General features: G+C 40.9%; 1 protein-coding gene across 1 annotated transcript in view; it reads right to left on the bottom strand.

Moving 5' to 3' along the window:
- Nucleotides 1-2,981: 2,981 nt before the first annotated feature.
- The window catches only part of TMEM155 (transmembrane protein 155), a 45,720-nt gene continuing 27,504 nt past the window's right edge, over nucleotides 2,982-21,197 (bottom strand). The window contains 8 exon segments of the mRNA XM_032462740.1: nucleotides 2,982-4,383; nucleotides 4,386-4,448; nucleotides 4,451-4,527; nucleotides 5,549-5,705; nucleotides 7,278-7,344; nucleotides 8,803-8,950; nucleotides 13,355-13,423; nucleotides 14,526-14,593. Of these exon segments, the coding sequence (XP_032318631.1) occupies nucleotides 4,343-4,383; nucleotides 4,386-4,448; nucleotides 4,451-4,527; nucleotides 5,549-5,682 (315 nt within the window). The 5' untranslated portion in view covers nucleotides 5,683-5,705; nucleotides 7,278-7,344; nucleotides 8,803-8,950; nucleotides 13,355-13,423; nucleotides 14,526-14,593 and the 3' untranslated portion in view covers nucleotides 2,982-4,342.

Here is a 21,197-nt window from a genome sequence, read left to right on the forward strand (position 1 = left end):
TATTGCTATAACAAACTCTCCAGAAACTTAGTGACTTAATCCCGAGGATTCAGCCAGGGCACAGTGAGATTGGCTGGTTTCTGCTGCATGAAGTCTGGAACCTCAGCTGGGAGGACTCAACAGCTGGGGCTTATTTGCCACCTGGGGCACTCAACTAAAGCACCTCCATGGGGTCTCTCCCCTTGCCTGGGCTTCTTCAGAAAATGATGCTGACCTCAGGATACTCCCAATCTTACATGGTGCCTCAGGGCTCTGAAAGTAGGTAGTCCATCAAACGGTGGGAAAATTGCACTGTCTCTCCTGACCAAGCTTCATAAGTCAGTGTCACTTCTGCCAAAAGTGACACTTTCTATAGTCACAAGCCTGCCCCAATTCAAGGGAAGGGGACATAGACCCTATCTCTCAATGTCAAAGTCACATTGTAGAGTATGTGAGATGGAAGGCAATGTTGTAGCCATCTTTTGGAAAATACAACCTGTCACAACTTATTAGAGATGAAAGCAAATTGCAGCATATTTATCATCTAATGCTGACTATATATGTTTTTAAAGCTTTTATGCATGTTCATGTAAATGTGATTAAATGTGACCGGCTAACTATACGTAGAAAATACACAGAAAGTCATTTCAAAAGATATACAGCAAATTGTTAGCAACAGTTTCAAGGAGAGGAGTGAGATTATAGTAGTGGGAGGTGGGTGGCACCATTCACTTTTCCTCTAATGGGTTGAGACTTTGCAATGAGTTCCCAGTCAAGATGTGTAAAGGATAAGAAGTTGCATGCCCAGAAAACTGCATGCAAATAAAACGGGGCATGAGACATGATTTGGTGCCAATCAAACTGAGACAGGAGGGAAGGCGGCAGCCATTAAAAGAAGGACATAGCAGTTAGCACCAAGACGGTGGGAAATTCAACTCCCAGAAAACCTTGAACTTCAATATAATTTCACTGAAATACAATAGCATGCTAAATGGCACTCCCACAGGTGCCAGTATGGTTTCAAGGCTGACCACAAAAGTCAAAGGGTGGATGATGGCCCAGTTCCTGGGAATCCCATCCCCTTTGCCAAAGTAGTTGGAATAATCCTTCCACTTGTTAGCATATGAAGTTACCGAGCCCATAAAAACGAGCAACACAGAACCTCATGACAGCTCTCCCTTCTAAGTGAAATGACCCGCACTCTGTCTATGGAGTGTGTATCTACTTTTACTTTAAATTGAGCACCCAACCCCCACACCTCATGGCCTTCCTCTTGCCTTCTGAGAGGGCCTGCACTCTTGTCTATGGAGTATATATCTCTCTGAATAAGTCTACTTTTACTCAACTGTGGCTCACTCTTGAATTCTTTCCTAAGTGAAGCCAAAGACCCACACTTGGTGAGGCACGTCCCAGAGACTCAGCCATGACCTGGGACGTGGCCATCCTCTCGCCCCACATTTTCCTGTATCAAAACCACCTCAGCTAAAATTTCTAAAAAGCATGATCAGGCATCCAGCCACTCAAGTGTCAGGCACCACTGAGATGAGGGGTAAACATCCAAATGGCTGTCCTGATACGTGAGCCAGGCAGTCCCACCTGGCTCAACTTATGCCGGTGAAGAAGCTGGGACCCTAACAACTCACGAGCCTCTCTGTTTTCTGTTTGTTGTTTATCACTTTAGCTTTCTAGTAAAAAAAAAAAAAAAAAAGAAAAAAAAATCCCTTTAAAAACTGCAGTTTGCTCCCAACTGTAATAACAGAAAAAAGGATGTTTTGTACTTACGAGGATCCTTTTGACCAAATTCTACTCCAAATCCAGATTCAGATTATGGGCGGTGCTACGAGCAAGGATAAAGGAAGCATGGTATCAGGGTGGGGATTTCTTATTGAATTTAACCATTTTCAGCTGAAATTACTGAAGTGTCCTTTTGTGTGTGGAGTCTTTAGTAGGAGTTTATTATAAAAGTTCAAGTTTATAACATTTTGTGGTGAATAAATACCAAGACATCGTGAAAATACAGTCATCAAGAGAATGAGGTAATAGCTTAAGGATGATACTATGAAATGGAATAGAAAGCCCAGAAATTGTCCCACACTTATGTAGTCATTTGATTTTCGACAGAGATGCCAAAGCAATCCAATGGGGAAAGAAAAGTCTTTTCAGCAAATAGGGGGAAAACTGTTCATATATATGGTGAGGGGAGGACCCAATCCTTAGCTCATAGCAAACACAAAAATTAATTTGAGATAGAGAACAGATACAGTAAAATTAAAACTATAAAGCTTCTAGTCTAGAAGAAAGCACAGGAGAATATTTTTGTGACCTGAAAGATAGGCAGAAGCCTCTTAAAGAGGACACAGAAAGCAATAATAATAATAAAAAAAAGACAATAAATTTATCTTCAAAATTAAAAAATCTCTCTTTTAAAGACATTATTAGGAAAATGAATAGGCTATCCACAAATTAGAAGAATACTGTTGTGAAACATTTCTGATAAAAGAATAGGGTCTAGGATAGTTTCAAGAATTCCTAGAACTCAATAACAAAAGACAAAGAACCCAAAACAGGACACTGAAGCAAGATTCAAGTGATGCTTAGTGTAGAAAAGCAACCAGACACTTGAGAAAAGAATTAACCCAATACCATTATCACCATCATATTTTACCAAAACTCTGTATACAATGAAAGAAGCACTAGATATTTTTAAAAGATAACATTAATTGGCATATAGATATGCCTATTACAAAGGAAATCCGATACAAAAAAAAAAAATTTTCCATCCACTAACCTCATCCTAATTAACTCTTTGAGGGGGAGGATATAGCTCAAGAGGTAGAGATGCATGCTTAGCATGCACAAAGTCTTGGGTTCAATCCCCATGACCTCCTCTAAAAATAAATAAATAAACCTAATGACCGCCCCTCCGAAAAAAAAGCAAATTTAATTATCTCTTCAAAAAGTATGGGTAATAATAATTCACACATTCAAAAAGCTGAGATACATACATTTAGTATTTTTTTATTTCATAGCCTTTTAAAAAATATAAACCACTGAATATTTTGAAAAACAGATACAGAATAATCATTTAGCAGCCACAGTATTACAAAAATAAAGTAACACAGAATGAATTGCACAACAGAATAAAATAATCTCCACCAACTCACTCTGACTAGGAGCACAGAATGTTCACTAGGAATGTTAAGTGGACCGGCACCACCACCTTCCCATCAGTTATCACCAGCATCAGTCACAGGACCTGTTCCCAGGAGACCGTTCCATTTATACAGGAGTATGTGCAATGTAGAAATGTCAAGTTAACATCTTGAATTTAGTTCCAAAATATCATTTTTCTTTCTCCTCTGAGAGACAAGTTCAATGGCAAGATGGGACCGTGAAGACCATGGAAGCCAGCATATGACTTGCTCACATCCCTCCCAGCAAGTTCTAAAACACGAGAAAGGGAAAGGGGTGTGCTATGCTCTACAACACAATAGCCACGAGCCACATGTGGCTATTTAATTTATTTCAATTTTTTAAAATTATTTAAAATTAAAGAAAATTAAATTTTACTTCCTCAGTCACACTAGCCACATTTCAAGTGTTCACTAGCCACGTGTGGCTACTGGGTACCACATTAGACACTGCAGATATAGAACATTTCTGTCATCACAGGAAGTTCTTTTGGACAGCCCTGGATGTGGGAAGTGTTTCTTCTGCTTTTGCTTAACCAGGATGTAGGCTGCTTATGGAAGCAGCTCTGAGAAGCAATTGTCCCAGGATATTCCTAGATGGGGGGTGGAGTCACAGAGGGGAGTAAAGTAGCCTTTCCACACAGAGATTACCCTCTCCTGTGCATGAAAGGGATAAACATTTTATGGGGATCAAATACACAACTAGACTCCACCAAAAAATTTGGCAGGAAAATTAGAGAAAAGATACATGAAGCAGATGGGGAAGCAGCAAGATATAGCCTTCCTTATCTCATTTCAAACCTCCACGAAGAGATTATGTTTTCCAAGAAAGCGTGCAGCTTCCCAGGGTCCTGCTCTAGAAAATCTTGATGGGGGCAAGTATATGGCTCAGAAATAAGGTCAGTCCTGCCAAGAATTTCTTAAGAAAACCCAGCATGTCTTCACTCCTGCTCATCCTCTCAGAGCAGAGCAGTGTTGCTTGGAGTGTTGCTGGTTGTCAAGAAACTACAGTTTTGATCTGTTTCAAATGTTATGCTCCTTTCCTGTATTTTGTATCCAGAGGACAGACTGCCAGTCGTTCACCCATGATCCACCATTATCTTCTTCCTAATCCAGAGAACTCAGATTTTTGTTGAAGGCAATTATATGTCCAGCTGCAAAAACTACATTTCTCAGGCAACCTTAGAGATAACAGCAGCCAATGACACAGTCTGGCCAGTGAGATGTAGGCAAACATTGTTGGGCTGCCTGGAAAGCTCTTTAAAAGGAAGCTGACTCAAGCGGAGCGAGTATGCCCTGTTTCTCCTTTGGGCTTCCTCCGTCTTCTTGCGGGGAACTGCGGCAACTGTCTTGGAACCTAAGGGAAGAGCCATGGGAATCTCAGGGGCCACCTTGACCCTGACACCTGTGAGCTGCTGAACCAACACCAGTGATAGCCTACCCCCTACCTCCTTGTTACACGACAGCAAAATGAAACCCCTACTTTGTTTAAGCCACTGTTCAGGAATTTCAAGAAAGCAATCCACCTGGATTCCCAATAAGAAAGATTTTCATCTCAAAATAAAAAAAAAAAAAAATCTTACCTGAAGAATCTGTACATAGTCAATAAGTTCAAGTAACTTCAGAGAATCCCATTAATAAAACAAAAGTATAAAAATTTTAACTTGAACCCACCAACACTTTTACAGACTGAAGGTGGAGGAAATGATTAGGCTTATTGTGTAAAATAGCTAGCTGCTATTAAGGTAAATAACAGGGTTTTTAGCTTAATCCAGCAGGAAGTTCTTTTGAGTGTTTATTATGTTCTGATTATTCTTCTAAACACAGGTCTGCCCTTCTGATTACTCAAATTCTTATATGGTAAGATGCTAACTACTCAGATAATTAGTCAGATTATTTAATCTATAACTTTATTTTGCATAGACAAAGTAAGAAAGGGAGAATTGAGAATTTATTTCATTGATTCAACCCCTCCCACCCAAAAAATCAACATCAAAGATCTACAGGTCAATTTTTAACTTTCCCTTGTATGTGACACAGACATCTAACAGCAATTTCCTAATGTCCCCAGAGTTTTAATTGTAGGATGTAATTTAATACCTCAGAGTAGCTGTAAAAATTACAAAGTACAATATTGTGCAGGTACTCTCTATGTACTGCATTAGTACTGTTACTATGCTAAAAGACCCTAGGTTAGTAGGTATAAGTAACAAAAAATAAGCATTTCCCAATCTCCTAAATGGTTTAACCATTCACAATGTTTAAAACTTTGGCTATTAAAAAATTTTAACTCTACTGCATTTATTTTGAAACTATAGGCAAGATTGGAAACATGAAATGCCATGCTAAAAATGGGATATTGCATATTTTTTACTCACCTAGTTCCAAGTTTCCACCCCTGCAAGTGAACCAAAAACAAACCCTGGCACCTTGTCATTCCCAGAAAAGCCAGTGCATGGCACACTCTGGGTAAATCTTCTCTCTTATTCTGTGGAATCACACCAGATGGCATCAGTCCCGCATCTACAGCTGTGCCTTAAAATTGAAGTTTAGACATAGGAATCTACTTTATTAGACATTTTAGGTTTTACAGGTGTGATGGTGATGTCATTCTGATTCAACTTAAAATGGTTCTCTTTCCAGGTAGATCTGTAGACTCAGCACTTACAAGTTTGGAAATCAGTAAAACAATCAAGGTTATCCTAATAAGATTTGAAGTCACTTTAAACTGCTGAACTTTAGAAACAACAATGAAATAAGAACAGTTGAAACAGAATACTAATATTACATAATAATCAAATTACGACCCATTTCCTTATAATGTAAGAAATTCAACTCAGCTTCTAAGATTGCTGAAGAGTCACTAAAAACCTTTTATTGAAAATAAAATAATAATAGCAATGTTCTATAATCAAGTTACACATATAATGAGCAGTTCTTTTAAATATTCCTGATTTTTCAAGGGTTTTAATGTCTAGCTCATATGTACACTGTCTTCCAAAATAAACTTGGTATGGTGGTTGCCAGGCCCGTGGTGTGGTCAGTGGATGCAGCAGCCAACATGTACAAGCCTGAAACCCTGATCGTTTGCAGATACTAACCACTATATATAAAATAGATAAACAAGTTCATACTGTAGTGCACAGGGAACTATATTCACTATCTTGTAGTAACTTATGGTGAAAAAGAGTATGAAAACAAATATATATATATATATATATGTTCATGTATGATTGAAGCATTATGCTGTACACCATAAACTGACACAACATTGTAAACTGACTACACTTCAATAAATATATATATATATATATATATATATATATATATATATATATATATATATATATACACCAAAAAAAGAATGTGTACAAGTGGCATAGTAAACAATCTTATGGTTATTGGGGGAAAGGAAGTGGGAAAGGATAAATTTGGGAGTTTGAAATTTGCAAATGTTAGCCACTATATATAAAAACAGATTTAAAAACCAAATTTCTTCTGTATAGCATAGGGAACCATATTCAGTATCTTATAAAAATTAATGAAAAAGAATATAAAAATGAATATATGGGTATGTATATACATGACTGGGACATTGTTCTCTGTATACAGAAAATGATACATTGTAACTGATTATACTTCAGTTAAAAAAAGAATGTGTACAAGTAGCAAAAAATGTAAGTAATGTGAGTTCAAAAGTAGTTCTAATGTGGGAGATGGGTCTATGCTGGGTTTTGAAAAATGATGATTGAATAAATGAATAAAACAAGGCAGCTTATATGCAAGTATCCAAGTTTCAAAAGCAAGATCTCTAACAAAGAAATGCAAAGCAGGAGATCAAAAGCATCAAGTTCTGATAGCAAATGTGAGAACCCTTCATTCTCACAGTTTAGGGCCAAGTTCCAGGAGGAAATTGGGTAATAGGAATAAATATTCATTTTTGCCTGGATAAATGGGAACTTAGTAATGAATGAATTAGATTCCGGGGAGGTTATAAAATGGCACCGGCCACAAGATAGAAAGGCAACCACTCTGTTCGTAGGAAACTGAGTCAGTAGAACCAGCAAAGAGTTTGGCTTAACAGTGGGATGGCAGCAAACTACTCACCTTGCGTTCTCTATAGTTTCCTGTCTGGAAGAGTCAGAGTGGTTTAAACCTTTGTACACCAGTGGTACTGCTAGGAAGAATAAAGGATTACAAAGACATAGAAAACAAATTTATGGTTACCAGGGGCCAAGGTGGGTGGGGATAAATTGGGATTTCGGGATGAGCAGATACAAAGTACTATATACAAAATAGATAAACAACAAGGTCCTACTGTATAGCACAGGGAAATATATTCAATACCTTGTAATACCTATTACAAAAAAGAATATGAAAAAGAATATGTATGTATGTATAACTTAATCACTATGATGTATACCAGAAACTAACACAATATTGTAAATCAACTAAACTTCACTAAAAAAATAAAAGGGGGGGTAGGGTATAGCTCAGTGGTAGAGTGCACACTTAGCATGCACAAGGTCCTGGGTTCAATCCCCAGAACCTCCATTAAAAAAGGAAAAAACCTCACTACCTTGATGATCTAACTTCAAAAAAGAAAATCAAGTCAAGCAGGTTATGGTTATAATAATTTACATTCTGATTATTTATAAAGTATGAAGTGATTATTTTCCAGCCTTGTAAACAATTATTATTGCTTATTAATTATTCCCACACCCATCTTCGAAGTCCATATTAATCATACAACTGTGTAGCTAAATGCCACTGCAGACATGATAACCAATTAGAGAGCTATTGTTCACAGTACGATATAAAAGCACTGCAGTTGATTCAGAGATTCAAACTGGGAATTCAAATCAAGTCTTACTATACCTCGATAAAGAGAGGTGTGTGTGTGTGTATATATATATGTATATATGTACATATGAGAATTTGCTCATGACATTATATTTAAAATAAACCACTTACTTCATTAACAACAGTTCTATTCTAGTAGAGCAAAATAGAAAATGTGGGAAATTATCTGAACGTCTCAGGCCAAAACTTTCCCCATAATTATTCACCTAAATGAGACTATTTTTTCCTTCCCTTGAATTATTAAAATAATCATCTTTCATTTCACTTTCATATTATCAACTTAGGCAAAACTTAGTATTTTGTTATTTTTAGCCCTTCTACATGGTCTTCCTTTGTGCCTAAAGTTAGTAAATATTTTCAGTGTTACAGTCATCACATGGACAGCTTATCCTACCATAAACATGACTGAAGCTAAATCTTCCCTTATTGAAGACAAGTTATGTCTGCATTCCATATTCCAACTTCAAGAACCCCTGCGCTGGTTTCCAAAATAACAGAGTATTTATTAAAATTGCAGTCACTCCTCACATCCCATTTTAATTAAAAGATTATGACCCTCCACTTAGACACTGACTCTTGGACTGAATTAGGAAAGCCATGTCTCCTAGGTTCCAGGAGAAGCTCGTCAAAGCTCGTCAGTTCTGAGTGGAAGAGTGCCCTTTATTTCATTGTACCCATTTCCTCCATCCTAACCTCTCACTGTTTTAGGTCCTGGGTCTTGAGAAATTTACCTAGGGACAAAGTGAAACCAAGGGTGGCCCCTGCTTACCATCGCAGAAAACTTCCATCTCCGGTTGTTCCAGCCCCTCCGTGCAGGGTTCCCCGTTACCAGCCTGTAACTGAAGCTGCGGCCCTCCGCGCACCAGTCCGATGCGGTGCTCCAGGACTTGTGATGGCGTAAATCGAGGAAAAAGCATCTGGAAGATGAAGTTGTTATTTGCTGGGAGGGTACTTAGGGCACACTGGTGACAACTTTACTCCTGCCCGTCAATCTTCCACCAACATTCTAATCACGTAGGACAGGCAGCCTTGCTGAAATGACAGCTTCGCTCTTCCTGTCCTTTTCCTGTTGCCCTGCAACGTGTAAACTGCCTTTTTTCTCCAGCCCTCCATAGCAACCCCGAGGACTCTTCCAGTGACTCCCACTCTAACGCTCATCCTCCTGCTGCTCCAGATTACAAGCCTACCCGCCACAGCAATGCGCAGGCACCTACCAGGCCGGCGTCTACAACAGCAGTAAGGATCAAGGGGGAAGAAGAGATTCCTCATAAAATCTGGGCTGCTGAATCCTGTCTCCCTGGCACTGCCAACTGAACCCCATTTAGCGTCTATCAAAGCACAATGATACTTAAAGTATTTGGAATACTTCAAGTGCAGCCTGTTTCCTCCCGCCTCCTTTCCCAAAGGTTAGGCTGACATTCAATTTTGTTTGTAAGTAGCTGGACTGAATTGTCTTCCCCTTGGGTTCAAGTTTTCTTCCCCTTGGGTTCAAGATAAAATGCAGCTAGACTGGGAAGAAGAGCTTGCAGGTGCTCAAAGCCATTTCGGCTCCAAGAGCTTAACTTTTCTCTTTCTGCATCTCTCTCGCCCCGGAAAGCTTAGGGTCCCTCCCTAAGAGCACAGCGCCAGCCCAGACCCCATACACTCGCGGTCCCTGACATCCGAGCACCAGCCTCCCGGAGGAGCGGGGAAACGCACCCCTTTGCCAACCCCTCCTACGCCCAAACGGACCTGCCAGCGAGGCAGCCAAGCCTGGCCCTAGAACCCCGGCAGCCGTGCGGCGGGAGAATCGAGGCCGAGTCCCAGCTCGGCGCCCGCACAGCTCCATGCCCTCCAGCCGGTTGCCGCGCAGTGCTGATTACACCGCTTGCTCCTGGGAGAAACCCCAAGGCTCCCGGCGCAGCGAGAGGCGCCCGGGCTGGAGCGCCCCGGCGGTGCTGGCCACAGAGTTCTTCAGCTGCTTGATGACCACAAAGAGCAGGAGGAAAAGTAAGAAGAGCAGGAAGAAGAAGAGCGCCAGATAGAGCAGAAAGTTGAGCTCCCACTCCATGCTGGAGGCGCCGGCGTTCGGTGGCCGTGCGCTCTCGGCGCGGGTTGCCTCTGGCGGACGAGGCGCGCCGCCCGGGTCCCACCTCCGGTCTCCTCCTGCCCGCGCAAGGGTGCCTCGCCGTGGGCGCCAGCTCCGGGGTCCGACCTCGCCTTCCCCAGCTCAGAGGAAACGCGCGCCAAGGAGCTGGTGTAATCCGGGCTCCCAATAGGAACAGCCTCCCGCTGTGCTGAGAGCCTCTCCTGCGCTCCTGGGGACGTGAGCGGGTATTTCTAGGGGCGAACTTCAGCGGGCGGAGACGCCGGTAGAAGGGGTCACGCACCGCTTGGCCTCCCAGGAGATGGCTGGGGCTGGTTATTTTGCAAATGATCTTAATATTCCCAACCCTAACATACAATGAGGTCTCTAGCCCCTCCCTTCTTAATAAATTTATTTCATTGTTTTTCCCTGTCCAAGCTTTCCCAAAGGGCAGAAGATACCATAGCCCAGAGACCAAATGTATTAAAGGTGACAGTGAAGGTGGTCTAAAGAGCTGTGAGATGACTTAAGGGTGCCCGAGTGAACGCCAGTTCAAGCTGCCTTGCTCTTCAGAGTCGCAGATGCACTCAATATAGACTGCACTTTGCTGTGGACAAGTCATTCATAAAAGCATTAAAGAGAAAACGCATTTCAACTGTTACATTGTACAAAGTCTTCCAATGTTGACCTAGAATACAGTTTCTTTGGTGGAAAGCAAAAACAAAACCACACAACAACAAAGTGCTCCTTTAAGCCCGTAAGGCCTCTCTGTATCTGACTAAGATCACCCACAGCCCATATGGTACAGCTTTGAAAGAAATCCAGTTTATCTGTTGCTGTGTAACAAACTACCCCAAAGCTTCACGGCTTAAAACAACATAAACATTGGTAAACATAAACATACCCCTCACAGTTTCTGTGGGTCAAGAATTTGGGAGCATTTAGATGGGTGACTTTGACTTTGGGTTTCTTGCAAGTTTGCAGTCAGGTTCACCAGTGTGGCAGTCACCTGAAGGATTGTCTGGAGCTGGAGAATCCGGCTCCAAAGTGGCTCACTTACATGGCTTCTAAGTAATGCTGGCTATTGGTAGGAGGCCTCAGTTCCTTACAATGTGGGCTTCTCCACAGGGCTGCTTGGCTGCACAACCCTCTGCTGACTTCCCCTTGAGCACCAGAGCTGAGAGCTGAGAGCATGTCCCCCAGCAATCCAAGAGAACAAGGCAGAAACTGCAGCTCCAATTACGGCTGGCTTCAGAAGTCATATACCTTCATTTCTGCGGTATCCTACTGCAGAAAGACTTCTGCAGGTCACACAGGTAGGTCAGCCCTATTCGATGTAGGAGTCCAAGGACATGAACACCAGGGGTAAGGCTCATTGGTGGCCATCTTGGAGTCTGGCTACCAGAGCTGCTAACACAATAGGTTATCATTGTCCACTCCATGAGCCTCCAACTTTATCGCATTCTTTGTGAAGATACAGGAAAGGGCCCTGGGCTGAATTCAGGGAATAAGGCCTGATGTAAACACCCCAAATTATTTAATGGGCTTCCTATAATAACTCTTCCAGTGATAGCAGGGGGTTCAAAGAAACAGGATGGAAAAAAAGCTGTGACCTAATTCTGGTCTCAGGAACACATGTCAGTGGTTGCTTCAGCTCTCTGACTCTCAGTCCCTTCACCTGTAACACACCTTGCTCACTGTTTCCTTGGCTTTGTTGTGAGGAACAAAAACAAGTGGGATGTTGAGTAAGAATGCATTTTACTAAACACTATTATTATTCTGTTACTGAGAGCCCCCAATGTTATAGCCTGCTGTACCAAATTCCCAGGTTCCTAGGCCTCTCCACCAAGTATCTTACAGTGTAAGGAATTTCTTGATCTCTCAAACTCTCTCTCTCTCTCAATAACATTGTTAATCTACCTCATTGGCAGTGGTATGCTGGAACTGGCTCATAAACTTTTTTCTCAAAAATTTTGCAAGCCATTTGCTAAAATTCAGCTATGATTAAAAATTAAATCATATAAACTTACAATTAAATAAATTATGTTAACCACAAAGGTAATAAATACTCGAAACTCATACTCAAGCTTCCTAATTATTTTACTACATTTTACTGTTATCTATGCACTTGAGATTATTTGCATGTTGTAGCTGTATAGCTGAAGTATTATTTAACAGTATTTTACTGCTGTGCTTAGATGTCATGTAGGTAGCTTGAAATTGGCCACAGTGGACGTATTTGCCCTGTGGAAATGTACAGATGCCACAAATCAGGGCCAGAGAGCCAGTTGTTATGAGCACAGCACTGCTCATGGAGTTAATAAGGAAATTTTGAAGTCTCATACAGGTAAAGCAGGATCTGTGATTTTTTTTTTTTTGACCTCCCAGAATCCACACATCTCCACTCAAAGCATCACATATTCCAACTGGTAGAATTCTCCATTTTATGCCATCTTGGCAAAAGGACAGATCCCAGTGACTACTTTCCACTGCCACCTCCCATTATGGAAACCAAGAGGGTCAGATACGTCTTTTACCCACTCCTGATACAATGCAAGGAGGAAAGCAGGAACAGCCATGCCAGAAACTCACCCAAATATCCTTGATTCTGGGACTCTGAAGCATGGAAGTGGATGGAACAGGAGAGAATGGAAGTCAGATGCATCTGTGTGCAGAGGCGCTTCCAGGCCAGACCAGTCCTGGGAGTGCTGGGCGTGGCTCTTGCTGCCTGCTCCCATGGCATCCTAGACTCTTGCCCTTTTTCTAAACTTGGCCTTCCTGCCTCTTTTCTATTCTATGAACTTCCACTGGTTTTCCAGTTAATCTCCTTACTGCAGCGGAGTATAGTGCTTAATGGCAACTTGCTTACGGATGAGAATACTGACTGATAAAGAAAGCATTACTTACACACTTTGCATATGTTAAGTGCTCATAATCAACAAGGTTTGGTCAAAAAGGCATATCCCATTTGGCACATTGCCATCCAGATATCCAAGCCATCAAAGGATGGACACTGAAGCACAGAGAGGTTAAGTGACATGCTCAAGGCCACACAGCTAGCAAGCAGCAGAACTGGAATATGAGCCCAGGGAGTTTGGCTCCAGAGCCTGCATTCTCAATACCCATGGCACACTGCTTCAGGGGGAAAAGTGCCCTTTTCTTGTGCATAACTGTCAAATTAAAGGCTTTTTTTTTTCTTCTTTCGAGTGTCAAATGTAAAAGAAACAAATTTTAAGTGACACTTCTGCTTACGTACATCTCAGCTCCTTCCTTTGAAATCTTGACGGTCAAAGCTTCAAATGAGCCAGGGTTTGCCTGCAAAATACTGGGGAAAGAGGCCAAGAAATGAGGGTTTTGTGTCACCAAGCCCAAACCCATTTCAGCCTTCCCAAGAATAGCTATTTAGATTATCCATTTCTCTGAGCAGCTTAAACATATTTATAAATATTAACTAGTAAATCCTCATATTCAGTCTCAATAAAATTTGTATTTAAAATAATATTGCTGCCACAAAAATAACTTGTTACATTTATTAGATGCTCCCAATGCTTTTTAGCCTCTGGTCATATTTATATATTTCATATGATGGTCTGAATTTCAGTTTATATTATTATAAATAACTCCATGGAAATAACACAGTTTTCTCTGCCTAAATATGCTTATTAATGGAAACCCCCAGAAAGAAAATCTAAGAATTTTAAGAAGCAGAAAAGATATTCACTGCAGATAAGAGCTTGGCTGGTTCTAGCATCTAAAAAGAAGGTCCTGGTGTACTAATTGCCAAGGTGGAGGGAGGCTGTGTCACTACAATGCCATACCACTGCCCACAGAATGGGCCCCACGCCGCATATGCTTTCATTAACACAATAAGCCTCATAGGCAGGCTTTCAACTCCTCAATCCTGTCCTCACGAGGTCCTCACGAGTCTCAAAGCCACTGCTCCAGGTCCTGGTCTGTGGATATCTATGGTATGTAGCAGGATAGGGTTCTCCAGTCCTTTCCCTGCTTTGTTCCTCCACACCCTCACCTCCAAAAGGGAGGGGTTCTTTTATCCTAACAAGCATCAAAGGTATTTATAAGAAGTGATTAATAGTAGCAGTAGAAGTGTTTGTCTTGTAAATGTGCCTCTTTAAAGAGTCTAAAGACCTAAGACACCTACGGGGAGGGGGAAGATATAACTCAGTGGTAGATCATGTGCTTAGCATGCATAAGGTCCTGGGTTCAATCCCCAGTACCTCCATTTAAAAAAGAAAAAAAAGAAAAAAATTTTAAAAAATAAAGAAAGAAGAAGAAAAGGAAACAAAACAAAACAAAACAAAAAAACAAAAACGAAAGGGAAACAAAACAAAACAAGAGAAAAAAGACACCCAGGAAGGGCTGTCAAAATTTACTGTCAGGATCTCAGGATGGAACTTACTTGGACTTACCTGTTGGGGGTACTTGCAGGATGGAAAAGAGATGGCCAGGTACCTTTCTAAGGCTGACTCAGTTAGGCCTGAAATGAACCCAAAAGAAATAGAGAAAATATTTTGTACCATGCTCTAGCCTCAAAATGTGTTGTTAACCATGCTTAGTAACACTGGGTTCTTAAGTAACTGTATACCTTTCCAGACACTGCGGACCATAAAAATTGGGTTACAAGTTTCTGTGTAGATGGGGTGTCTTTTAAAGCATGTGCTGGGAATGAGATTTATACACTGTTAAAGTTTACAGGCCCTAAGAAGCTCTCTCCTAACCAGTCAGGTTCTGAATCAGTCCCAGTGATCCCAGCAACCCTTAATCACCCCAAAATATCCCCACTATACTATCGACCTTCCTCTGACACAACTGTCTCCCTTGCTCCTGCTCCATATACAAGTGGTAGGTAGCACCGTATTCATTTCTAGGAGATACAAATTGGGCTTCCTTGGAATTTCCCCTTACTTATACACTTTATGACCCCTACAACCCTCAAGAACAGCACAGAAAAATCTGAGAATGTTCACTGTATTAGGAGATAAAAGTGAGTTGTTTTATCTCAGGGAGTCATCTAAAGTTAATCAGCAATTATTGCAGCATTCCAACAATAGGATTTGTTCCCACACGCTCATTTCTCTCCCCAATCTATCCCCCAAAAGTGACTTAGGCAATTATGCAACGTTTACGACTTGAGATACCCTTCAGAAAATAAGCAAAATGTATGTGGTAAGCTGCTTAAATCTGATGTGTACATTTAGAAATTCCAGTGAGTTGGAAGTAGGGAAGGAAGGAAGGAAAGAACGGCAGAAGGGAGGAAGGGAAATCTAAGGAAGAAATTCATTCAGGGGTGTGTAGGAGATCATCCTATGTGGGTAGCCTTTGAAATCCAGAATTCACCACTAAGAACAATTCTACAGAAAAAAGAACAATGACAACTCTAGACCCTTAGTTTAGAATGTCTTAAAACACAACAGAAGATACCCAAGTCTGTTCAATATTTTAAAAGAAAAATATTAAGTGACAGATGTGGTAACGGCCAAATATTTTTTCTTTAATTTAGACTCTTTCCAGTAAGTTAGCAGGAACATTGGAGAAAGTTGATGTGACTGTGGCTGACCCTAGACTTGATCAATTCTATGTCATGCAGCAAAATAAAAAGTCTGAAGATTATATAGAGCAACGTATCCTTTGTTCAGCACAACTTTAATAATGACAGCAGGAAACTGTCACCACTAATGGAAGGTCTGCCAGCTTCCATAAGAGCTGATAATGATCAGAGCTGTGGGTTTGCAGATACACACACACATACACATGAGATAAAACTGGACTGCCCCAGGGGAAAGAGGAATTAGAAAACAGTAGAATTTGTTGTAACGCATACTCCCTTAGTGAAATGCTGGCTTGTGAGCTCTAATGACCCAACAACCAGAGTCTGCACTCTTGGATCTGGGGATCCAAGTCATTCTCCAGGCATATACATGCACACACTGTAGTTCAGACTGGCAATGAACAGACTTGGGTCCCAGTCTGGTACACTCTACCCTATACTGTACTGTATAGTGCTGTTAGTGTTTCCAGTCCTATCGACTTGGACATGTATCCTGGCTTAGTTTCTTGCTTAGTTTCTTGCTACCCTGGACACCTTTGGTTGCCCTCCAAGCACCTCTTCCCTCCTTTTTCCTTATTAATAGAATCCTGACTCTTGTCAAGTATCTGCCTCTTTCCCGTGCATCCCTTGTGACTTAGAGGAAACTCTTTTGGGGAAGTGGCTCCCCATTGGTCTAAAGCCATTCAGGGAACATGACTAATTTGGGGGGGGGGCAGAAGGGGGCATATGATCTAAATTGACCTAACCTAATTGAAAAAATAGATTATTAGTCAGTGTCCAAAAGAGAAAACAAAACCACTATAGGTGTTTAAAATACAGAAATTTAATGCTGGGAATTGGTTACAAGGCTATTGAATGGGTAGGAGGAAAAAGAAGGTAAGTATCACAAGATTGTAGCCACATGGGCTAGAAAAAGCCAAAGGGCAAATAGAATTACATAGAGCCTGTGATCACTGCTGCCCAGAGCCCGTGATCCCTGTTGCCATAATTTATATCCAAGACTTCTCTTGGAAGACGCAAGCCTTCAAACAGACTCCCTACTTCCATAATATTTTATTAGATTCTGCTAGTGAAATTGTTGCCTAGGTGGGGAGATAAGATTCCTAGTGCTTTCTAATCTATCATCTTTCTCAGAATCCTTCTTTTTATTTTTAATTGTGGTAAAATACACATGAGATAAAATTTACCATCTTAACCAGTTAAGTATACAGTTTAGTGGTATTAAATACATTCATAATGTTGTGCAGCCATCACCACTGTCCATCTTCAGAACTCTGTCATCCTGGAAAACTAAAACTCGGTACCCATTAAAAAGTAACTCTCCATTTCCCCCTCACCCAGCCCTGGAAACCACCATTCTACTTTGAATCTCTACAAATGTGACTGCTCTAGGTACCTTATATATGGGGAATCATACAGTGTTTGTCCTTGTATGACTGGCTTATTTCACTTACCATGATGTCCACAAGGCTCATCCCTATTGTTACATATGTCAGAATTTCCTTCCCAAAGCTGAACAGCATTTTGTAAAGGTTAATTTCATGTGTCAACTTGACCAGACCACAGGGTGTCCAGACATTTGGTCCAACACTATCCTGGGTGTCTCTGTGAGGGTGTTTCTGGATGGGATTAACATTTGAATCAGTAGACAGAAAAGCAGGTTGCCCTCCCCTGTGTGGGTGGGACCTATCCAATCAGCTGAAAGACTGAAAAAAGGCTGACCCTCCCATGAGTAGGAGACCTGGTTGCCTTCAAGTTGGTACTTGGTTTTTAACCACTGCCTTCAGACTTGAACTGAAACACTGGCACTCCTTGCTTCTTGAGCTACTGTTTTTCAAACTGGAATTGCACCATCAGCTCTTCTGGGTCTCCAGCTTGCCAATGGCAGACCTTGGAGCATCTCGGCTTTCATAATTATGTGGGCCAATTCATTATAATAAATCATATCTATTTCTGTGTCTCTAGCTCACTAGATCTCCCATTTGCTCTGCTTCTCTGGAGATCCTTGACGAATATGTATTCCACTGTATGTATGTACCACTCTTAGAGCTATCCTTCACTTTGAGTAAAACAGGAGCTTTACCATATGATCTAGAACATTAAAACCATCTACTTTGGCTATAAGTTACAGGGAGGGATCACATATCCCTCCTGAAGAATATGTCCTGAGAAGTTTGAATAGTCTTATTACAGAAAGTCACACTACTATTTAGTATATGTGAAAAGGTTTTCTGTATTAAGAGAGGCCAATTCCACAGTCATTGAGCTATGTATGGGCTTGGTATTATTGTCTCTGTGATACTGTTGCAGAAAAACGTGTTACAGCTGGGTGTTACAGCTCAGTTGTGACAGCAACCTGGATCCGGGCGAGAGACCAAGCAGCACTCAGAGAGTTGAAGAACTCAGGTTTATTACACCAGCAGGCCCAGAGAAGTCAACATTCCAAGCTCTGGACCCCGTCTGTAGGTTTACACAGGCTTTTATAGGCTGCCAGTTTACACTTTGCAACATCATATACAAATAAGGTATAACCAAAGTTAACTAATTAGGAACAAGCTTTGTAGAAATGGACCAATCAGGAGGGAGAGAAATAACCAATCAGGAGTGAGCCCCATGCAAATGAAAGAAATACTACAAATGGACCAATCAGGAGTGAGGGAAATGGACCAATCAGGAGTGAACGAAATAACCAATCAGGAGTGAGTTCAGGGAACCAACAGAATTTTTAGGGATAGGTTTCACTTTCCTAGAAGTAAGCCATTTCAGAGGCAAAAAGTGAGATAGAGCCTCTGGGCCAGGGAACCAGATGGTGCTGGCAGGAGAGTAGTGGCCCTGCCTGGGGGTCCTGCTGGTCTTTTTTATGGGGCTTTCCACCTCAATATGTCATATTAGAAGACCCGTTGTCATAAATACTAGTTGGATTCTATAACAGAAACTCCTGGTGAGAGACTAACACCTCCACTAGGAAATGTACCTGGATATTCCTTTTGTAATCACCACCATACACCAGCCAACAAATGACTGCTCACCCAAGCCTGCCTTTGATTTTTGCATAAGCGGTGAATCAATCCAACGAACCTTCTAACCCTTCCCATGGAAATCATTACTTCAGACTAAAGGCTGTTGGCTGGGGACAGGCAAAGCTTCTGTGTATTGATTCACTCATATGTCTTTTTTGGCTTAATGGATCTAACCACCTAAACACCAAGATGATCAGCGTCCTAGAAATAGCAACCTTTAAAGCACCTTTTCAAGAATTCAAAAGTTATGAATTATATAAATAAATAAATAAGCCTAATTATCTCCCCCCCATATTAATTAATCAATTTAACAAATTTTAAAGTTCTGGATTATAAATTCATCAATAAAGAGATTGTCCTATCATTTTCTATGACCTGTGAAACATTGTAAAAAGAGAATGTTCCGGGTGTCTGTAAAACTGGGGGAGCTAGGATATTGATACCATCATGTTTCTTTTGCTCCATTGTGGGTAATGTTGGATGAACTAAGTGATGCGATTACAGTGATTACTCGATAATGAAAGTGAAGCTTTGTGACATTGGAAGAAAATGCATCTTCCTTGTCGGCTGTTGCACACCTGGCTCTCCTGTGTGCCCTTCCTAATCATGATCTCTTCATGCGCTGTATGGCTGAGCTGGTGGGCTGTGCCTGTCACTAGACACACCAAGAATTTTGCTCCTCCACCCACCCCAGCTGGTGGTTGAGCTGTTTCTCACCTATAAGAAGAAACAACAAACACACAACTCATTATACAAAACTCAGCACCTGCTACCTACATATTTTTTGATTCTTCATATTTTCTTCTACTTTGTATATTTCATCAGGTGGAAAATAAAGTCTGTTGCAAGAGGAAAACAGCCATTGTTCGGTTTCATCGTTTTGCTGATGTCTTAGCTGTACTTGCCAGTATGATTTTTCTTCCTCCATCTCCAAATGTCTTTAGCTTTTTTGTTGTTGTGGAAAGAACACTATTGGGAAACTTAAAAGGCTTGGGTTCTAAACATCCCAAACTAGCATAACCCTGAAACATTGGACTTGTGTTTAATTGCTCTATTCTTCCGCTTCCTAAAGTAGGAGATTGAACATAATTATCTTCATGTCCCTTCTGGTTCGACAATTCAAATGATTTATCATTTTTACTGCCAAAACCAGGGATGGTGGAAGAGTGAGATTATCTGGGTGAATTACTCCCAGCTGCCATGATGATGGGGTAGGCTTGGAACCCAGGGCGCCTTCTTTCAGGAAAGCAATTTGCTCCGGGAAGGACCTCTGACACATGAACAGAATAGTGTAGTGAACCGCTGCTCATTCCCTACTCCAAGCCATGACATTTTTCCTCTTAACTTTAATGAAGCAGAGTTTTTCCATGTTTTTAACCTACTTACCAGTGGCTCCCAGACGCAAACACTTTTTCACTATTTGCAAACCACGAAGTAGGACTCAGTACAATATGGGTTCCTTTAAAAGAGGAAATCATGCCACAGAATGTGACTGAACAACAGAGCACTTACTGAAGGAAGAATTTAGACCACAGAGCAAACAAATATGCACTGGACATTGCTGTTGCTCCCAAAGGCCCTGGTTGGCTCTTTTGGGCAACTTCAGGTGTTGCACTCTGTTTAACCCTTTCTTCCCCAATAAATTTATGATTTTCCCTCCTTTGCTCAGACACCTGAGCACCAGCCTGAGCTAGCTTCTACCTGTAGGTTTATCAAATTCCCTTTAACTAAAATGGATCCTGCACATAAAGAATTCTCCTGTCAGCTGCCAAGAAGATATATTCCCCCTGAATATTACCATAACTCTTCAACCTCTCTGATCAAGCCCAAATCATTTCCAGATAAGAGAGATTGTGAGAGAAAGACTACCGTGTTAAAAATACCTCCCAGGTGGGCTGCTGCCGACCAGACTTCAGGCCAGTACGACTGCACGTTGTTTTTATTCTCTGCCAGATTAGAGTGAATAAACCTCCATGGTACAGATAAAGCTTCTGACACCCCCACCACCCTAAGAAAAAGGCTTTTATTACTTTTCATCTAATTTTGAACAAAAGTTGATCTCATCTTTAAATTATTTAATACTAGGGTATTAAGTGTTTTTGTTATCAAGCAGTTGACAGCCCATTATTTTATATCTTTTTTAACATTGTCATAATCATTTCACAACATATTATAAAGCTAGTGTATTCGGTGTGCTATTTGGTATTCACGCTTTTCTAGTGAGGTTAACTCTGCCAAGGAAACAATGTGACAGCACTTGCTCTCAACTTTAACTCAGGCAGAATATTAATCAAAAGGACAATTGTTTGCCCATCAAACCATTGATAATCATGTTTGTAAAACAATTCATGCATAATGGCAGTGTGCCTCTAAAACTAGTGTACACACTGTGATTTTTTTTAAATACCATGAAATTAAACTGAAATAAGCCTTGCAAAGATGTCAAAATTATACTCTCTAGTCACTGAAATATATTAAGGGATAAAATAATCCTAGATTTTAAAAAAGTGAAC

The sequence above is a fragment of the Camelus ferus genome, chromosome 2, assembly GCF_009834535.1.
Source record: "Camelus ferus isolate YT-003-E chromosome 2, BCGSAC_Cfer_1.0, whole genome shotgun sequence".
In the NCBI taxonomy this organism is placed as follows: Eukaryota; Metazoa; Chordata; class Mammalia; order Artiodactyla; family Camelidae; genus Camelus; species Camelus ferus.